Genomic DNA, 22,766 nt, shown 5'->3' with positions numbered 1-22,766 from the left:
GTAACGCGTTACCGCCAACACTGGTAATATGAAGCCCTCCTTTGGGCTAGTTACAAGATTTGTGCACTCTAGCAAGAGCTGCATAGTGGACTGAATTTTTGTTTATGTGCTTACTCTCATTTCGTGGTGCCATCTACTGCAAGGCAGGTGTGGCGAGCCTTTATGTTGCACTTGTCAGTGGACTGAAGACTGCGTTATTGCAGGATGAGGCGTCCCTGGTGCAAGAGCGTGACCGGACACTGCGTTCTGCTTTGGACCAGATCCAGCAGCGCCGCCGCACACCACCTGTTCGCCAGGCCGCCTCTTCCCCTGCCTTAGAGCCACAGCCCAAGGACACTGACAATGCCCACCCATTGGCAACCCCGCCACCCCCGGTAAGGCAGATGGCCGTATAGTGTCACACAGTACCAGTGGAGGCACATGCAGTAATTGCATTTGATAGTGAGGAATGCAGTGTTGCTGTTGGGTTCATTTTTAATACTTTGTGCAAGGTTAAAAATGGTAAATAAAATGCCCTAGTTATAGCCTATAGCATCAGATGTTTATTGATGCCTGTAATGAGTAGAGTTAAATTGATGTGACATTTGCTGTATCCTTCTTGTAAGGACCCTAGGGGTGGGGGGGGGGGGGGGGGGGATTTGGCTGCATGCAAAAAGAAATGGATGTTTCTTAACAAGGGCATAAACCTTGTCTCCCCTCCGCCCCCCCATGTCACAGCATGCAGCTGGCTCTGAGCTGCTTAGATCATCTGTGACGCTGTCGTGCTGTGCAGGAGGGAGGTTTACCCTTGGCGCTTTCATCCTTGTGCTGTGCGAACGTGGTGCTGCCGCATTGTTGGGCCTGAAACTGGCAGCACTCGGTGTCAATGGATACAGATGTGTCTGAAATTCCAGTGTCATTTGGGACCTTGAGAAGAATGGACAGGAATGTGGCTTGCATTTTCACTGTTGCCTCTGCAACTCCATGTGTCCTAAAAAATGGTGAAGCATAGCAATTTCTGCCTACACCACTAATGCGAGTATCTCTCACTGAGGATTGGGGATTCACAATTGACACACGGGTTTGTTGAACAGAATGGGGATCAGCCCACGTGCGAAAAGTGGGGGTGTCGTCTTTCTTACACATAATAATTTTGTGTCCATCTCCTGATTCAAAACATGACTACATCTAACGAAACAGTGCGTAAAAAAACGGGACAGCACAACTGTTTCATTTTTTTGCGAACTGTCTTGCTATAATCATGCGCCAACTGGCCTGGCTACTTTCCATAATGCAATTACTACTAACAAACAATACATCCCATTTCACCCGCATTTTTAATGAGCCACTTGTTCCGTATGGGCAAGCTTTGAAATTTCTTGAGGATGTTTTTTTAAAATAGTCCAGTTATATTTCGAATAATTTTTTAATGCAGCTTTCTAGCTTATCACAACCCTAAAACTAACGTTTAAGCTTGCAAAGTTTGGTCCTCAACATTTGCCCTTATCTAACTGCAGTAAATACCGTATTTACTTGTGTGTAGACTTTTCCAATAAGCACTCCCTGGTCATTGCCATATTGCTCACGCGTCTGTCTGTGCGTATCTGACGTCAGCATAGTGTAAGCAGCATTGGAACTGATTAGCTACAGCCCAGGAAGGAGGCGGTTCGGCATTCCTCTCGCCTGATGGAAACGTCTATTGGTTGACCCCTTTTTTTACAAAATCGTGCTTTCTGAATTCATGGGTGGACGAATACACAAATTACAGCCAGGGTAAGGTATAAACTCAACTGCAAGTACAGAAATGGAAAGGAGAGAATCTAGCCAATGACATTACTGCAGAAAGCCCTGCATTCTGGCCTCCTCCACGAACTACAGCAGTTGCTGCCCCTGTTTTTATGCAAAGGTTTTATGTGCCCCTTCTTTTTCAAGATTGGCTGTACGAAATGGCTGTCAGATAAGGACAGTATGAAGGTAGGATGCCCCTCTGTGCCAGCACCATGCCAACTGCACACTTTAGGGTCCTAGTCATAAAAGCTAAACTTACTCGCAGCTGCTAAGCTGTGCAGTTTATCATGTCTTTCAAATGGGATGACAGTCTTTGGCAGCATTAAGCAATTGGCATTTAAATGCATGAAAGCAGAAAAAAACAAAGCTGAGCGACAGCACACAAGTTCGATGTCCTGAAAAGTGCATCACATACTGGGGAAACACCCGCCGGGGTAGCTCAGTGGTTAGGGCGCTTGGCTACTGATCCGGAGTTCCCGGGTTCGAACCCGACCATGGCGGCTGCGTTTTTGTAGAGGCAAAACGCTAAGGCGCTCGTGTGCTATGCGAGTTAAAGATCCCCAGGTGGTCGAAATTATTCCGGAGCCCTCCACTACGGCACTTATTTCTTCCTTTCTTCTTTCACTCTCTCCTTATCCCTTCCCTTATGACATGGTTCAGGTGTCCAACGATATATGAGACAGATACTGCATCATTTTCTTTCCCCAAAACCAATTAAAAAAGAAAAAACTGGGGAAAGCACCGGATGAGAGGTTCTGTTGCTCAATCTATCGTCATCATCTGCCTGACTATGCCCACTGCAGGACGAAGGCCTCTCCCACATCTCTCCCATTAACCCTGTCCTGTGCCACCTCCAGCCACCCTGTCCCTGAAAATTTCTTAATCTCATCTGCCCACCTAACTTTCTGTTGCCTCCTGCTATGCTTGCCCTCTCTTGGAATCCGTTCTGTCGCCTATTCTTGATCCTTTCTCGATCTATGTGAGGTTTCAGCTTGTAAAATTTTTTCCATTTCCATTTTCCATTTTTTCCATTTTCCACGGTGTTGGCCAACACGATGTATTATCCGATATGCAAGTAAATGCGATAATTACCTTATGTTTGGCACATGATGAAAAATAGCATGAAGATAAGACGAAAGACTGACAAGACGATGCAGACAAGTGCTGCGATATATATATATATCTTGGCTAGATAGGGCTTGTCTGCGTCGTCCTGTCCATCGTTTGTCTTCCTTTCACTCAGTTTCTTCATCATGACCTTGAACCACCTCCACCAACTTTTGATGCTGTGTTTGGCATATTGTGACCATGGTTTTCACTGCACAATTAAGCCCCAAGGCACTATACTACAACATTTCAATTCCAAACAATAACTTTGGACAAAGGGGCAACATTCTTGCTCCTCCGTACAGTGGAACTGCAAGTGCCTGATATTTCGAGGAATTGAGTGCAGTATGGAATAGTAATGTTTGCATCAAGTTTTCGTTGCGGCTTGCAATGCTGTTAACAAGCAGTGTATGTATGGTGGCCACAATGGGCAACTATGCAGGCACCTTGTGCACAGCAGAATCCGCTGGAGGCGCTGCGGCAACGCGAGTGGCTGCTGAACCTGCAGGAACAGCAGGAGCTGCAGCGCCTGAAGGCTGCCACACCCCCACTTCCTCTGCACAAGGTACCGTTCTATGCTGTAAACCTGTCTCCCCCTACCTTTTGTGATTATCATCATGCAAGGAACTGCTCCCAGTTTAAGGGTGGAAGAGGGTCTTAGAAATAAATTTTTATAAATCAAGTCATAATTATGAAATCTTTAGTGAATGTGTATTTTTGCATGCTGATTCCAAATATGTAATTTAATTTTATGTCCAACAAGTCCTTGTGCACTTGTGCAATATGTTATGTAACATTTTGCCGAGAGTTTGAAAGAAATTCTGCTGCATGCTATTGATTTCTCTTGACATCATGCAATCCAATAAGGTTAAAATTATCACCCTACCTGTTGTAGAAGGTGAGTTATAGGATTTTGAAAGCATAACAAATCCAAGTTTTGCTTCCAGTTTGTGAAGTGGCTAATTCAAAACCCTGCAACTCAGCTTCTATGATAGGCAGGATAATAATTTTGGCCTTATCGCATAGCTTGATGTCAAGACAAGCCAATTTTCAAGCAAGACAAGCAAGTTTTCTGTAGCAAAATTTATTGAAAGCTCTTGGCAAAATGTTGCATAACATTATTCTTTAGTGCACAAGGGCTTGTTTTACATAAAATTGAATCACATATTTGGAATCAGCACGCAAAAATACATGTTTCTTGAAGATTTCGTTATTGTCACTTTATTACGAAACATTTTTTTTTCTAGCTTCCCCTCTTAACTTCACAATTGTTCTAGGCTGTCTAACCTCCTTTGCACTTGTTCACGTTGTTTTAGTCACAGAGGCACTTTGTGTGTCTGCCATGTCACGGAAGTGCCAATTGTACTGTGCAGTGCTGTCACTGGGTGGCCACGGACCACAGGGTTGATGCAGGGGGCATTGCTAGGCTTGCATACTATATTACGTGGACTGTGTAACATTCTTGTACACAGATTCGTTGCCGTCTTTACATCCGTGTTGCTTGAGGACAGATTGTATGCAGCTGTAAAAATAAAGCACCGCGAGTGGCCAGTTTTCTTGGGTAAAAATAGAGGAGGGCAGGTTTGTGCATTTATTACAAGAAAAAAAATGGCAGTGGCTTAGCTCGGCTATGCCAGGATATATGTAGGGAAAGAAAGTGGGAAACTTTCCGGTTGGCCTTGTTCACATATTTCACAACGTAGGAAGCACAGGCATAAACGTCCAGTATGACTTGTAGGTCCATGTTTGATTTCAGCACCGAGGCTTTCCAAGGATTGAAGGGGTCGCGTCACTCTTACGCCTATTCTCTAGGCTAACGGTACGTTGTTCTTCGGTTTCTTGAGCCCGCCGCTGAAGTCTTTTGGCCGCATTCCATCGTTCATCACGGTCCGTCTTCAGTGAAGCAGGACTCGGGTCTCTCCTCCGGCTGCTGTCGCTGCTGCTAGCGATCGAGACACCGCACGTTAAATGTGCCTGTCTCGCGGCGGCATATTCACGGCGGCGTTTAGCCAGTCGTTTGGCGCATTGTTCATCTGTTTCCTGGGCGATTCGTTTCCTCTTCATCTCGTTCCGCTGTCGATTCCAGGCCTCCTCCAGGTTATCAGAATTGTCGCCGTCCATACTGTCGCGTCAACTGTTTTTGCGGTGCACGCCAGCTCTCCTTTTCAATCCTGTGACATCTTATCACGCATGCGACGGAGCTGTCGAAGCGAGCGGAGGCGAGCACAACGATGAGGAATGCGGTGTCATGTCCTACCAAACGGCAGCGGCGGCGAGCGGCGCGGTGTGACGTCATGCCAGATGGCACGGCGAGCGCGCGAAGCACAGTAACCTTCCGTGGCGAGGCCCGCGTTATGACGTCACGTGCCTCGGTAGAGTACCGCCACGGCGAAATCGCGAGTTTGCGGCCAATAAAGCTTTCGCTTTACAAATACAAATGAGTTGTATGACCTGCTGCGGTTGTATTTCCATGGAGGGGAAACCCTAGGGTGCCCACTAAGGAGCCAGTGTGCTGTGCCATGTCAGGGCATGTAAAGATCCCCAGGTGGTGGAAATTATTCGGGAGCCTTCCAGGGCACCTCTCTCTTCATTTCTTCTTTCACTCCCTCCCTTATCGCTTCCCTTACAGGGGGTTTCAGGTGTTCACCCAGATATGTGAGACAGATACTGCACCATTTCCTTTCCTTAAAAACAAACCAACCAACCAACCAACCAACCAACCAAATGAGTTGTATGCTTGTGCAATGTGAGGAGTTCTGTATATTCTGTGACAAAGGATATGTTTCAGCACTCATATATAAGAAAAATTATAATTGCTGCATGGCATCGTGTTATGTGCTGCATATACATATGAGCGCAAACTGGAAAAATGTGCAAAAAGTACCTGGGCTGTTGCGAGCATGCTAAATGTCTTTGGCAACATTTCCCGCTTTAGGCGAATGGTATGTCGCTACATGAAGATATGGTTTGTGAAACACTAAATACACATTGGGGAGATTTGAAAGAAGTTGTATTAGAAAAGATGCGAGGAAATGAAAAGCTGTAAATTTTAACAGAAAAAGTGTTTGTAGTGCATGTCGAAGGATGTAGTGCATGTCGAAGGAGCAGTCATAATGCACTACCTTGAAGCATTTCTAAAGTGTAAAGAACAGTGTAGAAAGAATGAAAAAAGTGTGAAAAAAGTGGAAAAAAAGATTTACAGAGAATGTTTGCTGCATTCGAATCTGTGCGAAAGCACGGATTTGTACTACGTATAAGGCGATGATGAACAGGCAGTGCCAAGGGACGGAGCATTCGCACCGCAGATGGAAGTTGATGAAGGGGATGCACAAACATTGTCAAGAGACGATTTTTCTAGGCTCTGAACATCCAAATTAGTGCTTTGCACTAAAAGTGTTAATCTACTGCATGTGAAAATAAAAAAGGAAAAGAGTGCTTGCATCCCTCTGTATCCTTTAGTGTTTTTAGTGGGAAAGCATTTCTAGAGGCCACACTCCCAGGGTTTCAGCAGTCTGTGTCTGTGTGTGCAAAGCCTCTCAGTAGCAATTGTAACTGGCCCACTGGGTCAGTGGACACCTCAGTCGCGTTGCTAGTAGGTGGTGGTGTCCACCTGCAAATTGAGGCAGTTATGCTCCTTTCCTTTTCCCAAAACCAGGGCAAGGTTTAGGCTGGTTTTGAAGAAAGTAAAGGCGCATAACTGACTCCCTGGGTCAGTGGACACCTCAGTCGCACTTTGAGGTGTGTGGGGAGGGAAAGAACTGTGCTTTTGCACAATATTTTGCGCTTAGCAGTGGTAAGCCACCAGCCTTTTTTTTTGTTCTGCTCTTTTTAAAACCTTTTTAGCCTTTAAAAATCTTTTTTTGGCTGGGAGTAGCTGCTTTTGTTCTTCGAGCCACGCTTTTCTGACTGAGCAGCCAGTGCTGCCTATACTGCGTTTCATACATGGCAGGCAACGCGGAGGCTGCGGATGTAGTCTGTCCGCAACGCCATATTACTCCACCACGTATCACTTCTTCTGGAATCCTCAGTGAGTGTTTGGATGAAAACAAAGAACGGTATAAAACGAAATGCTAGCACAGAAAATCACTGTCACAACTGCGAGGCGCTCGGTGTTCGGGCCCTCTGACTATAATGTTCACCGAGTGTGTACTAGACTTTAGGTGCAGATGAAGTAGGAGCGATTCACCCTACGAGCCACATATCATACCGCCACATGTCATTCTTACTTCTAGAAGTCTTGATGAATCACAGGACGAAAACATGGCAAAAGGTAAAACAAAGTGCATGAGGTTGCCGTTCACGGTACTTGAGATTTGGCGCAACGAAATATGTTAGTGGTCACTGTGGTTTAAGGGTGAACTACTTTTTGGTCGCGGAGTTAGCCTGCGTGAAATGACGCATTTGCTTTGGCAGCGTTGCCTGCTATGTATGAAATGGAGTATAGTAGTGGGCGGCACTTGATCTATGCTAATAATCACGACTGGTAAGGCATTTGTTTGTTTCTTTATGGTGGGATTTATTAATAAGAATCAAAAATAAAGTGCCCCGGCTCTCGTGAGTTTCGTATAGAAGTAATAAAGTAGAATGATAACTGAAAGGAACATTAATGACAAAAGGAGAGTAAGGACAAGAGAGGGCATAGTCAGCAGAAGATTTTGCAGGTTGTCTCGCTACTGTGACATGGGAGTTGGCGGACTGACTGCCGATGCTGTCTTGCGAGTGAGAACCCGCCAACACCGACGGTCAGCCCACTTTTCACGTCGGCACAGTGACATAGACACAAACATAATGACGACATGGTACTGGCAGACCAAATCGGCGTCACGTTGCGCTAGTATGACAGCCCCTTTACATAGAAGACTAGGATGTCCCAATTCGTGTTGCACTCAGACATTTAAGAAGGAAATTTAAACATTGCAAGAATTAAGAAAACTACTTTAAAACTGTTTGCCTATGGCTAGTGACATTAAATTCAACTGCCAATGCAATTGAGTCAGCTTACGATTTCATATGCTGTTCGTTAATTATATCCTGATGTTTGCAGTAAGTACATAGGATTGCGCTTTCATAGGGTGAAATTTTCCAGTGTGCTTTTTACATAGGTAATATGTTTCAGTTACCATTGCTTCTACGGAGTTTTGCCATTGGTCGGCATGTTTGCGCATCGCTGCCCATCTGTGCCTCAGCTAGAAAGCAAAGCAAGCAGCGTGCACATCTCGATTAACATGTCAGTTGTCATCCAAACTTGTGCATTTAGGCCTAGTGCATATCAGTGGTCACTTTTGATTATGGTGCATATGTCTGCCACTTGCGAAATTTATACCTGCAAAAATGGTGTTGATTTCTGGGTCTATGTAAGTTACTTTTTGTTAGGGTACCATATTTGCTGGGCCGTGAGTGCTAGCAACCTTTTAGTGAAGACTTCGCCGACACCGCATGCAGATGCGACAATGGCATTGAGTTTCAAAGCACATTCAATACCGTCCATGCTTAGTTTGGGAAGAACCAAACCTTGGGCAAGATAAACTTAGGAGGTAGCTAACACACCTTAAGAGCGGAATGCAATAGCATTAGAGATCCCCATTGTTGCTACTTTAGTGTTTCTGTGTCGCATTTTAAGCATTTAGGCGTTGCTCCTGAGACACTTGTCAGCACCCAACCGGTCCACTTCTGTCAGCTGAATTAACAGATGATTGGATTGGTCAAGTGCTGACTCACCACATACAGTGTTTTCTCGAAGCATCATATCTCACAACTTGGTGCTTGCTCACAGCCCTGTGGAGGGGGGGGCACATGTTGTCTCTCGCTCTGCTGTGCCAGCTGCCAGCTGCCACAGTGGGCAGGTTGGGATGATATCACAAGGTTACGTGACCTCTCTCAACCAGATCAGTGAATTCATGACACATGCCACCATTTTTGTGGAATGTTGACTCTAATGCTCTCGCCTAAATAATACCCCTGTCACATGGGCAGTTTCATGCCCATTGAGTCGCTGGACATCAAACTCAATGGGGATCGGCCAGTGCCACATGGCGGTTTTCAATGATTGAACTCAATAGTCATCAACTAATTGGCTTGCTCGCGAATGGCCATTGGAATCTCAAGGGCCATTGAGAACAGCCTCACACTCACTATGCGTCAAAGTAACAAGACATAAAATCTAATTACAAATTAAAATATGGTTTTAATCTAATTACAAAATTTTAGGTTATAATAACCAGTTCATAAATTAATTTTTATTTGGCACCCAGAATGAAAACTCCGCAGACTGTATGGTGGTCAGATGTAACAAACCAGCCCAGTTCATGTTGAGCGGTGGGCCGCTGTGTTTTGCTCATTTTCACCTCTAGGATGCTTTTTGACTGTCTGGTGGTCAGATGTAAACAAACCAGCCCAGTTCATGTTGAGTGGTGGGCCGCTGTGTTTTGCTCATTTTCATCTCTAGGATGCTTTTTGACTGTCTTGTGGTCAGATGTAAACAAACCAGCCCAGTTCATGTTGAGCAGTGGGCCGCTGTGTTTTGCTCATTTTCACCTCTAGGATGCTTTTTGACTGTCTGGTGGTCAGATGTAAACAAACCAGCCCAGTTCATGTTGAGTGGTGGGCCGCTGTGTTTCGCTCATTTTCATCTCTAGGATGCTTTTTGACTGTCTGGTGGTCAGATGTAAACAAACCAGCCCAGTTCATGTTGAGCAGTGGGCCGCTGTGTTTTGCTCATTTTCACCTCTAGGATGCTTTTTGACTGTCTGGTGGTCAGATGTAAACAAACCAGCCCAGTTCATGTTGAGTGGTGGGCCGCTGTGTTTTGCTCATTTTCATCTCTAGGATGCTTTTTGACTGTCTGGTGGTCAGATGTAAACAAACCAGCCCAGTTCATGTTGAGCAGTGGGCCGCTGTGTTTTGCTCATTTTCACCTCTAGGATGCTTTGTAGTGGTTGAGACCAGGAAGGGCCCCACAAGTGCTAAAACGATGGTATCTGCGAACACGATAAAGACGGTCACAATCTGTGGCACATTTGCCGGCGAAAAATGGGTTCTTCTGAAACGAAGGTTGCATCGTTACCCATCATCGCCCCACCATCGCTGTCTTTGCTTGTGCTGAAGTGCAAAGTATTTGAATAGCTTTTTTCGAACAAACTTTCAATTAAAAGTAGTACTACTCCAATATTCTTCTTTTTATTCTGCTTTACTTCGTTTGTTTGCTCAGTGCTGCTATCTCTAGTTCCAATATCTCCGATCGCATGCTCCTACTTAATGATAATTGAAATTCACTGTGGCAGCGGTGCATCTGGATGGCCATCGAAAATTCCGATGGCTATTGACTCAATGGGCATTGAGATTGCCCACGTGACAGGGGTGTTAAAGACATGGATAGTCCAAGTTTAACACAGATGCAGTGGAAGAGAAAGTGCCCTTGTGGGCAGCAGCTGTCGCCGTGGTGGATTGTAAAGGCAATTTGCTGCACCATGTAACTGACCATTTTGCAAACATGCAGACTTGGCAAAGTAGGTGCACGTGCTTTTCTGGCTTGTAATGTTTAATCTGTCTTCTAAGGAGTCGGTTACCAGCGCATATAGCAATGCTGATAACTGGCACAATTGCAGAACATGCTCTAGTGCAGAATAAGATAGCATTGCTTCCTGGCCATTGTTTGGTTCAGGCATAATAAGATCTTGTTCTTGGCTGCCGTAAAAATGTCTTGGGGCCCCATACTTGAAGGGGAGGACAGGTGGCGTTGACAACCCATGAATGTACCGTTCCTCTTCCCAGCCAAGGGATCATTTTCTAAATGGGTAATTCTTGCAATTGCCTTAAGGGGGGAGCCTGGTCTTGAAAAAAAAAATTTGTATTAATGAAGTCACAGTTAAGAAATCTTCAGGGAACATGTATTTTTGTGTGCCAATTCTAAATGTCGTTTAATTCCACGTAAAACAATTCCTTGAGCACTTATGTAATTTTTATGCATGTATTTTGTGAAGAGCTATGAAAAAATTTGCTGCGGGAAACTTGCTGATATGTATGCCATTGGGTTCTCTTGATAACAAGGGATGCAATACGGGTAAAATTGTCTTCCTGCCTATCATAGAACTTAAGTTATAGGGTATTGAAGTTGTTGCGTCAGAAATGTGAAGAAAAGTGTTAATTCCTGCTTCTGAAGTGGCAGCTTCACTACCCTATAAATCAAGTTCTGTGATAGCCAGGATGATAATTTTACCCTTATTGCATTCCTTGGTATCAAGAAAACCCAATGGCATACATTTCAACGAGTTTTCCACAGCAAATTTTCTTCAAAGCTCTTCGCAAAATACTTGCATAAAAATTACATAAGAGCTCAAGAAATTGTTTTACATGAAATTAAATGACACATTTACAATCAGCGTGCAAAAATACATGTTCCCTGAAGATTTCATAGCTGTGACTAATTTATTTACTCGAATGTAACACGACCACGATTGTAATGCGAGGGTCGACTTTTCGAGTGTAAAAAGGGGAAAAAAGAAAACTACGATTATAACGCTAGGGTAGACTTCGGGCGTGCGACAGAACAACCGAAAGAACCCGAATGTGACGTGAGGAACCGACATCGCACAGTTTTGAGGGTCAAAGACAACTTTATTGAAATACAAGCCAAACAGGCATTCCTATACACCCTCATCCTCACGGCAGTTGTCGCCGTCACTGTCATCATCACAGCTTGACTCTTCTTTGTCACTAGCTGCCTCCCACAGCAGGTCGTCTTTGCTTCCGTCTAGAGCATTTGAAATTGAGCATTTCTTAAATGCGCGGTAGCCCAAATCATGAGGCAGCTTGTACCAGGCTGCTGAAACCCAGTGGGCAACGGTAGACGCGCTTGGGCATTTCAGCCTACCTGCAGGTGTTGTTGTTGATCCGCTTTCAATCCACTCCCAGTATAATCGTCGCAAGCGATCCTTGAAGGGCTTGTTCATGCAAACGTCCAGAGGCTGGAGAATGGAGGTCATGCCACCCGGTATAACAACGAGATGCGTTCGGTCACGCTGTAGCTTTTGTTTGACGCCGGGTGTCGGGTGACCTCAGGAAAGAGCCCAGAACCAATATTGCTTCCGGATGGAGCAATGCACCTGGCCTTCGGGCCCACACGCTTTGAATCCAACCTATAACAAGATTCGAGTCCATCCAACCTTTTTCGTGACAGCGCACGATAACGTCTTTCGGGAAAGTTTCTTTCGGGATCGTCTTCCGGCGAAAAATGATGAATGGAGGGAGCTTGCGGCCGTCAGCCAAACATGCCAGCATAACGGTAATCCGATTTTTTTCGTTGCCTGTGCTTCTAAGGCGAACTTCATGCTCACCAGACTTGTGCACTGTTCTGGACATAGGCATGTCCAGATACACAGGGGTCTGGTTGGCATTGCCGATATGTCCAAGTGGCATGTTGGTAGAGCGACGAAGATCGATGACGTAGCGCTGGAACTCTCTAAGTTTTGATTCGAAGTCCCCGGGCAGCTTCTGGCAAATAGAAGTCGTGCGTCGAAGGGAGAACCCGGCCCTTCGCATAAACTTCTGCACCCAGCCTCGTGATGCCTTAAACTGGTTTTGGGTCAAACCTGTGTCCCGCGCAAGCTCCTGTGCTTTGCACTGAAGAATTTCAATGCTTATTCCAAGTAGTCGGGAACGTTGCTCGCTAATGAACTCTGCAAGGCGACGCTCCAACTCCGGGAAACGGCCTTTCTTGGGCCCCCGAAAGCCTTTTCGCAGGCTGTTGCAGTTAAATGATTCCTTGCGATGTTTCCTCCATCCCCTGATCATCGATTCGTTGACGTCCAGACGTCTTGCAGCCGCTGAATTTCCCACTTTCTCAGCAAGCAGAATAGTCGCGCTTGAAGCCAGCTGTATACTGAGCGTGTGAGCACGCCATTCCGCTTGTAGACAACTCGACCGTTTGATGGGGATAGGCCTAAGACTCGAAGCACGGAACGCACAACTACACGCACTGGCACCAAACACGAGAAATAGCGAACAAAGCACGCTGCTCTATGCCCTGCTGCCTCTTAGTCACGTGGCCACGTTTTTGCATCAGTTGCAAGGATTAACTGACAGATGGCAGTGGGATCGCTCGCTTCTCTGCTGGCGTCTTGGCGGCAATTGCGAGCGCTCGGTGCCTCCGAGATGGCTGTTTAGTTTTGCAGTCATGGAGGCCACACAACCTCGCTACAGGTTGCGAGCATTCGTCAAGAGGTGGCGCCCTTTCATCGCGCCAGTGTCTCTAGCTGTCGTCGACTCTTATTGGCTTGTTCTCACTGGCGGCGTCTTTTTTTTTTTTGCATTTGCGATTAGGTTGCCGCTTTGTCCTAGTATTTGTGACCTGTGGTTCGCGTACTGGTTGACCGGCGAGTTGGAGTGCGTGATTTCGAATGACCAGTACGATTAACGCACACGTTTAACACATGAAATGATTTTAATAGTGTGTGTTTGGTGCTCTTCATATCGTTTTTAAACCTAGTATTCGATTGTAACACGAGGGTGACATTTCCTTTCTACTTTTGGTAAAAAAACTCGCGTTACATTCGAGTAAATACGGTACATTAATGAAATTTTGTTTTCAAGACCAGGCCCCCCTCCCTAATGCGTGCGAAAGCCATGATGTTGTGCTCGCATAGAAGACTTTTTTTTTTTTCTGTCTTCTCTTTGCACTTGTGTAACCTGAGAATTTCTCGCAGTTTTTGTGTGAAAATCAAAAGCCCTCAAGGTTTCGGATGCTTATGTGCACATCTCTGGTGAAGGCTGTGGCTGTGCAACATGTCCTCACGCACAAGTCTGTGGCACCTAGATGTGCACTGTAACTAGGTCTGGTGTTTTCAGATGTTTGTTCTATATCTGAGGCTTGGTGCCATAGCCCTAATGGTCATCATGACTGTCATGTTGTCTTCTCTGCTACTAAGTGGTCATTTCTTATAAGTGCGCTCGACTATACTTTGTTGTAGGATGCAGTGGAGAAGGAGGATCAGCTTCTGTTCAACGGAGAGGTCGCCTCGACCTCCCCAGCATGCTGCCTGGCCACCACCACAGTAACCTCGACGTGCACCATGACCGCATCGACGTGTTCGGTTACCTCAACATGCTCCACAAGCCCCAAGCATTCCGCAGCCTCGACGCGCAGCAACACGATGTTGACTGTGTGTTCTGCAGTTTCCAATACACCTTCAGATTTTACGCGTCCCATGACGAATAGGGGGGGCTCCTTACTGAGGGGCAGAGGGAGTAATCGCTCCCGTGCACTCCTGCATCATAACCACAGGGGTGGAGGCAGTAGCAGCAGACCTTTTCCACGGCGGGATCATTCCCAGCAGCAGCAGCAGCAGCATGGTGAGTCAGAAATTAGCGACCATGGCTGTTTGCAACTGTGATTGTCAGAAGAGCTACTATTGGGACTAGTTGGTATTTCATCACAAAGTTCTGGTAAGTGCTAACTGGCACGGGAAAACACGTGCACGCACACACACATGCAGCGCCCACTGAGAAATGCGCGTGCGTGCATGTGCACACACATGCACACACCACACATTCTCTCTCTGTTGTGTGTGTGTGCGTGTGCACGTGTGTGCCAGTTAATGCTTTCCAGAACTTTATGAAGAAGTCTGTGATTGTCAACTTAGAATGCGCATAAATTTTCTAGAATTTCTTAGTAAAAGGCCCTGGAGCTTGTTTTTAGCCAGCGGGCCTCTTTGGTTTATGAGTCCCTGACTGTCCACTGACAAGCCGCAACTTCAGCTCTGACAGGAAGCGTCGTCATGGTCAAGACCTGCTTGCTGATTCATCACTGGAAGCCAAGAGCTCCCATTATTTTCGCTGTAGTCTATTTTTGGCTGTGGAATGTATCGTGTATCGTGGGATACATGCATGCTCCACGCATGTATACCACGAGTGCCACAGTGTAGGGAATATGAGATGTCGGCCAGGCTATATGTGCAGTCTATCAAGCCACTGGTTGCCACCAAAGAAGTAATAATATAACCTTCTGTGTTACCACATCACAGGAGTGAAAGCTCTGTGACACAGTGCATGTGTTTGCTTCCTGATGTCCATGTGCAGTCATCCACACACTTGTCTAGAGCGCTTGAGCAGTGCACCGGGGAGTACACTTGCATCATTTATGAGTAGCCTAGGGCTCGAAACAGGGCCCTATCGTGCGTGCACATTATAGTAGACCGTGTCTAACTCCTCATGTCTTTTAAAACTATGAGATTCGCCAGGTAGCGGCGACATGCATAATACGCAACAGAGCGCGTCTTTCGAGCTCTCTAGACAGGTGTGTGGACGACTGTACTACGGATGTTAAAAGATTGACAGCAGAGGTGCGATTGATTTGCTTCTTTTCGAGAACGGACTGCAACACGCCCAAATGTTAAGCATTTGACAACACGAGTACGCTTCTGGTTGGAGCGCACTAGCAGCTTCTCTTTGCTTAGATGATAAATTTTTCTCATCATGTGACAAAAGCGCACAGACATGAAATTAAAGGAGCAATTGCTAGAACGTTGTGCATATGAAGTTCTTGCACATGACAGCACATCATGAGTTCCATATTTGAAAAGTACATATGTCGGCAGTTTATCAACATTATGACTTGTGAAAGCGTATACTATGCAAATCTTTGCTCTCCTATTCAGCAGATTGGGACCAGCATGGCTGCCGAGCGTATTTTTGATAGGAAGACCATACTACAGAAAACTCAAAACACACAAAAGTAATTGCAAAAATGTCCACAGCATGCGCTAGCTGCTCCAGTGCATACAGAGGTCGCTAACCTTTCCAAAAGGGCGGTGAAAAGTATGCAGAATTTCATGCAGCCTAACTCATTATGGCTGCTCATTTAGGTCGTCACTTTCCATGACAGCGGGTATCTGCTAGGTAGCTGCCAAAGCTGGAACTTCCTTACAGTCCCAAGTAGTCAGTGGAGTGCTAGATGATAAAAAAAACAACTCATTTTTGACAGCTTTCAGACTGGCGGGTGGATAAGATGGGATACAGTAAAGCAGTCCTGGGTAGTCAGTAAATAGTCCGGTACTGAAAGTTGACAACCAATGCAAAATTGGAATTCCACTCCACTTCCTCAAGGTTAACACAATAACTTGCTCAAACATTTTGAAGCGTGCTTAGACAAAATGTGGTGCTCGTATGTATCTCAAATATGTGTGGCAGTTTTACTTTGTTTGACCGCTTGGTGTTTACTTCTCTGTGTGAGGTGGTCGTTGGGGACAGGAACGCAAGCCGCATGGCCGGGATGGTCCAGGGCACCATCAGGCAAACGACCGGGATGGTCCAGGCCACCATCCTACCCATGACCGAGGTAGGCACAGGTGAAGATGTTGGGTGCTCATGTTAGACGCTGATAATTCTGACGGCGTATCCTTCAAGATGAAAGGGGTTGGGACATCAAATTTTGTGGCTATAGTAAGTTTGTTGTGGGCTTCCTCTGTATGTAAGGTCACCCACAGCGAAGTATTGGACGCAAGAAGCGCTTAAAATATATTTTAATTGAGCTCCAAAGAGTCCCTAAGTGCTCTTTCTCATGATGGAGGCCTATCGCTAGCACTATACGTGGTGACGTAGAGCCCTGGGAATGATATCAGTGAATATCAGTGACATCACAACACATTAACGGGGCATACTATGAACGGCAACGCACGACATCAGCGAGGCTTCGGCGACTCGGCTGTCGGTGTGCTGATCGGCATATATGCCGTTGCTGACGTACCAGCCGACACATTATATCGGCGGCCGAGCGAAACCTTCACGTTGATGAGACGATGACTCTCTTGTTTGCACCTTCGCCGCAATACGAATAAGCGAAACGAGCGACTACATTTCATATGTTCACCCTTCGGCTCACCTGCAATACGAATAGGCCTAGCGAGTCCGCCGGGGTCGTATGTGCAATTTCGGCGATTGTGGAGAGTGAGTTCACAAGTTTTAGCGGATACATATGGTCATCGAGCGTAGTTTTGACAACAGTGACCTTAAATCTAGGATTGTTTGCATCTTAGGACGCAAATACATCAAGCGGGAAGCACTGCTGCTAGGCGGTGTGACCCAGTCTGTCGGTCAATGCTGCAAGCGCCCGCGGCGGCAGCTACAGTCGTCGGCGTCGCTTAGGGGCAACAAGTTAAGAGACTTTGTTTATGGCGCTGCCGCGGTGGCTGAGTGGTTATGGCGCTCGGCTGCTGGCCCGAAAGACGCAGGTTCGATCCCGGCCGCGGCGGTCGAATTTCGATGGAGGCGAAATTCTAGAGGCCCGTGTACTGTGCGATGTCAGTGCACGTTAAAGAACCCCAGTGGTTGAAATTCCCGGAGCCCTTCACTACGGCTTCTCTCATAGCCTGAGTCGCTTTGGGACGTTAAACCCCCATAAATCATAAACCAGACTGTTTATCTCAAGTGGGGGCCGAACATACCTCTAGATAAACCAATTTAAATTCAAGTACTGGACACATCGGAAAAAGCAGTTACGAGTCAGAAATGCCGGTCCTACGCATTGTCAACAACCTGGCTATGAAGCATTCCCCAGGCTGGCGCTGGCATTCTTCGGTGATTCTTGCAAAGTTATCGCACTGCGCAAATAAGTAAACCCGCAACCGGCGAAAAAAAGATGACCTTGCTTAACCTAAGTGGAACGCAGCTTGCAGTTCATGCCGAACTAACGCGCAATTGGTGCCTGTATACAGATGCAGATATGTAAACAAAAGTAGCACCGAGATGCAGTCGTCGTCATGGGCGCATTCTTGGAGGAGTTACGTACCCGTGCGGTTAATCCTGAACCCTGTACAATTGTCTGGAAGCACTCATTTAGCGTATGCATGGACTGTTTGCTACACTAGCAACAGGTATCGTAATCAGGAGCCACGGGACCCTCAGTCTCGCAGCGCGGCTGCGCAGGTGGCGCGAAGTGAAGACAGAGTTGGGTATTGGTCGGTAGGAAAAGTGAGGCATCGGGTCGCTGTAATGTGGCCAGGGTCAGCTACGGGCCACCGACACAGACGTCCGCCAAGCATCGGCGTCGCCGTGGCAAAGCGAAATACAACGCAGAAACCGCGTTGCCATACACGTTATGGTGACTGAGATAGGCCGAAGCGAGCCGCTTGGTTTCAGGACTCAGTGTCATTCCTCGCTTGCTTGGCTTTTCTCAGTACATCGCAGCACTGACCAAGTTTGTCGGCGTATGATTTCGGAAGGCGCTGCTGTGCACAGCATATGTACGAGAGCAGACGACGCAGCGATATGTGCGTCACAACTTTTGGGGCCCATGTGACCAGGGTTGCTGCTCTTCCCTGATCGTGACGTCACAGCACACCCAACACTTCCTATACTTGTCAAGGCCTGCGCCCAAAATTCTGACATCACAACCCGCCGGCTGAGTAAACAGCGCAGCTCCAGCGGCAGCGACATCACACCCTTTGCTTTCTCCGCGGTCACTTCGCTTGGCTTTTAGGGTTCGCCGCTGCCGCGGAAAACGTGGTCTCTTTCTTGTGTGCTGTGCCGCGTCGGGAGCGTCTACCTTGGATATTTCTTCGCATCGCCGTGCCTTTGACGGCACGCACGATGCCGAACAAGTGTTGTTTGCCGGGATGCACCGGTAATTTCGATACCGGGAAAAAAGTGCAAGTCTTTTCTTTCCCCAAAGATGAGGACACGCGAATGAAGTGGATACGTGCCATTCCCCGAAAGGAGTTCACACCAACGGCATACACTAAGGTAAAACGTTTATGTCATTAGTATTAGTGTGCTGCTATTTTTCCTCAACATGCATTCTTGTTTGCAGAAGAATGTCATTTGTGTTCGTGCGGTTTGCAAACGATAGGAAGTGTTGCGAATTTATCGCATTGCTAGCATCGCGGATTTTATTATCGCCATTTTTATGTGTGCAAGCAAATTCTTTTATGAAACCCATAATTTTATCTGTGTAGGTGTACGCTGATCATTTCGAACCGAAATGCATCGAGAAAACGACGGCATACACCGACTCAAGAACGGGGAAGGTAATTGAAGTACCATTGCCCGTGGCGCGTTTGCGCCCTGGTTCGGTGCCTACTATATTTCCCGGCTGTCCTTCATACCTTTCGAAGGTACAACAGACATCAAGAGAGGCGCCCGATGTCAAAAGGAGTCGGAAAGAAGCCTTTCAGCTCTCTCGTGCCCTTGAGGATTCTCTTACCTCGTACGCAGAAGAAAAGAAAAAGAATTGTTTTTCAACATTTCAAGAGATGAAGGCATGTCTTCAAGCAGTCTCAGTGCCAGAACCTTGGACAGTCATCTATGAGAACAAGTGTGTAATGTTCCTGAACATTGTGAACCAAAGTGAACTGTGCCTGAAAGCCTCTGTGACTTTGTTTGAAGACCTCCATTTTAGTGCATGCTTTGAAGGTGCTTCAGTCTAGAGGCTTGGGAGCAGTGTTGTGCCCAAAAGCGTTAATGACATGAGTTCATTGCTGTTAATTTTAGAAAACCTGTGCAAGCTTTCTAATGAAAACCAAAGCTGCGAGCACTTGTTGACTGTCATAAGTGCACTTCTCGAGAAGGTTGAAAGTACTATAGCACACCACAAAAAAGAGACTAAAATTTTTGAGAGACCAATTGCTGCTGCTCAGTTCAAATCGCATTCAGTGTAGTGCACAGCTGATGGTGTATGTGTGCATTTTGTACACAATATCAGCTCATGCCTACAGGTTCTTGAGGGGCATGAGCAAACTGACCTTGCCTCATCAAAGCACTGTAAGGAAGGTATGCTCCCCCTTCCAAATGTCGCCTGAAGCTGAGTCCTCGGAGAGTACTTTTCTGCAGCATGTGTCCCACAGATTCAAGCAGCTGAAACCCCATGAATACCATGTGATCCTGATGCTGCACGAGATACACATAATGCCTTGGCTTGAATATAAAGGCGGCAACATTTGTGGCGCTGCGGTCAATTCTAGTGAAGCTGCAACATCAGCTCATGTATTCATGTCACAGAGTCTCCTTAGTTGCTTTAAAGAAGTGGCACATATCCTTCCTGTAAAAACGCAGAATGCTGACCAGCTTCATGACATCCTAAAGAAAGTAATCCTGCGCTTGGAAGATATAGCCTACAAGGTTGTGGCAGTTGTCTCCGACAACAATTTCCTTAACAGAAAAACCATGATGTTTTCACAACCGCGTAAATTAAGAATTCTTTACCCACATCCAGCAGATCCTTCACGACCACTTTTTTATGTGGTGGATGCTGTGCACCTCTTGAAGAGCATACGAAACAACTGGATTATCAGACTGTGCGCATAGCGGGGTAGATGCGACATTGTTAATATAGAAGGGACGCCGCGGTGGAGCAATTGCCGGCAGATAAAGCAAGGCTAACCCCACCTGTAGCATTCAACACCTCAACTCAGCTCAACTAATCAGAAAAATCCAGGCACATGCTTCTTTTACCCCTATTTAGATCTTTCGAACAACAGCGTACATCCTGATTGTATCGATTGGGCATCATTCAAAGATGTGAGAGAGCTGTACAAGCAAGAAGGAGCAGAACTTTTGAAGTGTGGATATGGATTAACCTCTAGGGCACTCAATCCAAGCAGTTTGGAGCGCCAAAATGTGAAGTTGGCGTTACAGATTTTCAATCCATTTGTAGCGGAAGCCCTGAGAGCTAATAAAAGTGAACCAGCTTTATATCATGCAGAATCCACAGCAGATTCATTATAATCATTGTTTGGTGGTGGAGCATTGTTAATGTAAATACACCTTTGAAGAGTATCCACCACCGTAACATCTTTGAGGAACCAGTTTCACAAACTGAAAATGATCCTAGACTTCTTTTTCTTAATGTTATGATAACGTGGCTGGATGTTTGGGAATTCCTGAAGCATGACGCTGGAGTCCTTACGAATGAAACACTCAGTGCACTGAAGCTGTCTGTGTACTCACTTTCAGAGTTCGCAAAATACTGCTTGCAGGAACTTGGCCACAGGTATGTCTTGCTCAGTAAAATTCGGACCGACTGCCTGGAGAGCCGCTTCGGCCAATATAGGCAACTGGCAGGCAGCCAGTACCATATATCTGTGCTGCAGCTATATGAGAGTGAGGGGCGAATCAGTCTTCAGAACACTCCCCCTATAATAACTGCCGAGGACTTGCAGAACATTGAAATCAACACCTCGAGCAGCACGCAGAACACTTTCTCGATTTCCGTCACCGAGAGTGACCTGAATGCTTTAAGCCCCCGCATGGCTGTCATTGCCTATGTTGGTGGATACTGTGCGCATGCAGCACTGAAAAAGCTCAAATGCGACACTTGCAGGGAAAACTTAGTCACTGCTAGAGAGCAGGCTCAAACGGATGATGATGATGATGATAGTAATTCATTAATCAGGCACTTGGATCGAGGCGCTTTGAAATTTCCCTCACCATATGTTGTCACCATCGTAATGCATGCAGAAGTGATAGTGAAAAAGCTTGCTGAGAAAGGAAACTGTACAGAGTTCCTGAATGGTGCCGACCAGAAAAAGCTTGTCGGGAAACTCATTGTTGAATCTGTGCCAGAGTGTGATGAAATAACAGCCTGCATCAAAGGGCACACTTATGAGCTGTTAGCCAGTTTGCTAGCAAACTGTGCAGCAAACCTACTTTTAAGCAGCCTCTGCAAGCAGAGAAAGGACCTTGCACGTGTTGCTAAAGAAGAGAGCGCAAAGAAAACGAAAGCTCGTATCTTTACTGAGAAATGAATATGGGTAATCACTGTCTTGCAAGGCTGATTTGCATATTTCATACATCATCATCATCAACCTGACTACGCCCACTGCAGGACAAAGGCCTTTCCCATATCTCTCTAATTAACCGGGTCCTGTGCCATCTGCGGCCACCTTAACCCCGCAAACTTCCTAATCTCATCCGCCCACCTAACTCTCTGCCGACCCTGCTACGCTTGCCTTCTCTTGGAATCCAGTCCGTTACCCTTAACGACCACCGGTTATCTTGCCTTCGCATTACATCCCCTGCCCATGCCCATTTTTTCTTGATTTCGACTAGGATGTCATTGACTCGCGTTTGTTCCCTGACTCACTCCGCTCTTTTCCTGTCTCTTAACGTTACACCTATCATTTTCCTTTCCATAGCTCGCTGTGTTGTCCTCAGTTTAAGTTGAATCCTTTCTGTTAGCCTCCAAGTTTCTGCTCCGGTAAGATACAGCTGTTATAGACTTTCCTCTTGAGGGATACTGGTAAATTGCCATTAATGATCTGAGAATACCTGCCAAATGGGCTCCACCACATCCTTATTCTTCTAATTACTTCAGTTTCATGGTTCGGATCTGCAGTCAATACCTACCCTAAGTAAGTGTATTCCTTTACCATTTCTAGTTCCTCGCTACCTATTGTAAACTGCTGTTGCCTTCCGAGACTGTTGAAGATTAGTTTTCTGCATATTAATTCTTAGACCAACCACTCTGCTTTACCTATCTATGTCGATCATGCTTTGCAGTGAAAAAGAATTCTGAATTTGGCGTACTTACTGCTTTTTTCTGACTTGTTTGATTGTGCCGTGTGTATTGTGTGCTCCTGATGGCAACTAAAAGCTGTGCTTCTTGTGTACAGTACAGTGCCCTCGTATTTTGACTGTGTGACTGTGTATAAACTGTTTTTCTTTTCTGCTTTCGGAATTTACGCATATAGTGTGAACACTGCAATGCTGGAGTAGTGTTTAAAGATTGAATGTATTTGAATGTTACTCTGACATACTGATAACTGAACATCTTGCATTAAAGAATCACTGTGTATTTAATTTATGTTGTGTATACCTGTGAATGTTTTTTAAATGTTTAGACCTTCACTTCCTATCAGAATAGCCTTGTATGTATGGCTTATACAATCCAATAATTTGAATTTCTC

General features: G+C 46.0%; 1 protein-coding gene across 6 annotated transcripts in view; it reads left to right on the top strand.

Annotated features, from left to right (window-relative positions):
* The window catches only part of LOC144136360 (uncharacterized), a 47,237-nt gene that overhangs the window by 5,669 nt on the left and 18,802 nt on the right, over positions 1–22,766 (top strand). For all 6 annotated transcript variants that reach the window (XM_077668627.1, XM_077668625.1, XM_077668624.1 and 3 more), the window contains exons 2-5: positions 204–374; positions 3,317–3,439; positions 13,839–14,220; positions 16,100–16,204. In XM_077668627.1, the coding sequence (XP_077524753.1) occupies positions 204–374; positions 3,317–3,439; positions 13,839–14,220; positions 16,100–16,204 (781 nt within the window). The remainder of the gene's footprint in view (positions 1–203; positions 375–3,316; positions 3,440–13,838; positions 14,221–16,099; positions 16,205–22,766) is intronic.

The sequence above is a fragment of the Amblyomma americanum genome, chromosome 6, assembly GCF_052857255.1.
Source record: "Amblyomma americanum isolate KBUSLIRL-KWMA chromosome 6, ASM5285725v1, whole genome shotgun sequence".
Classification (NCBI taxonomy): Eukaryota; Metazoa; Arthropoda; class Arachnida; order Ixodida; family Ixodidae; genus Amblyomma; species Amblyomma americanum.
Note: the sequence above shows the minus strand (reverse complement) of the source record. Positions and strands in the feature narration are given on the sequence as shown.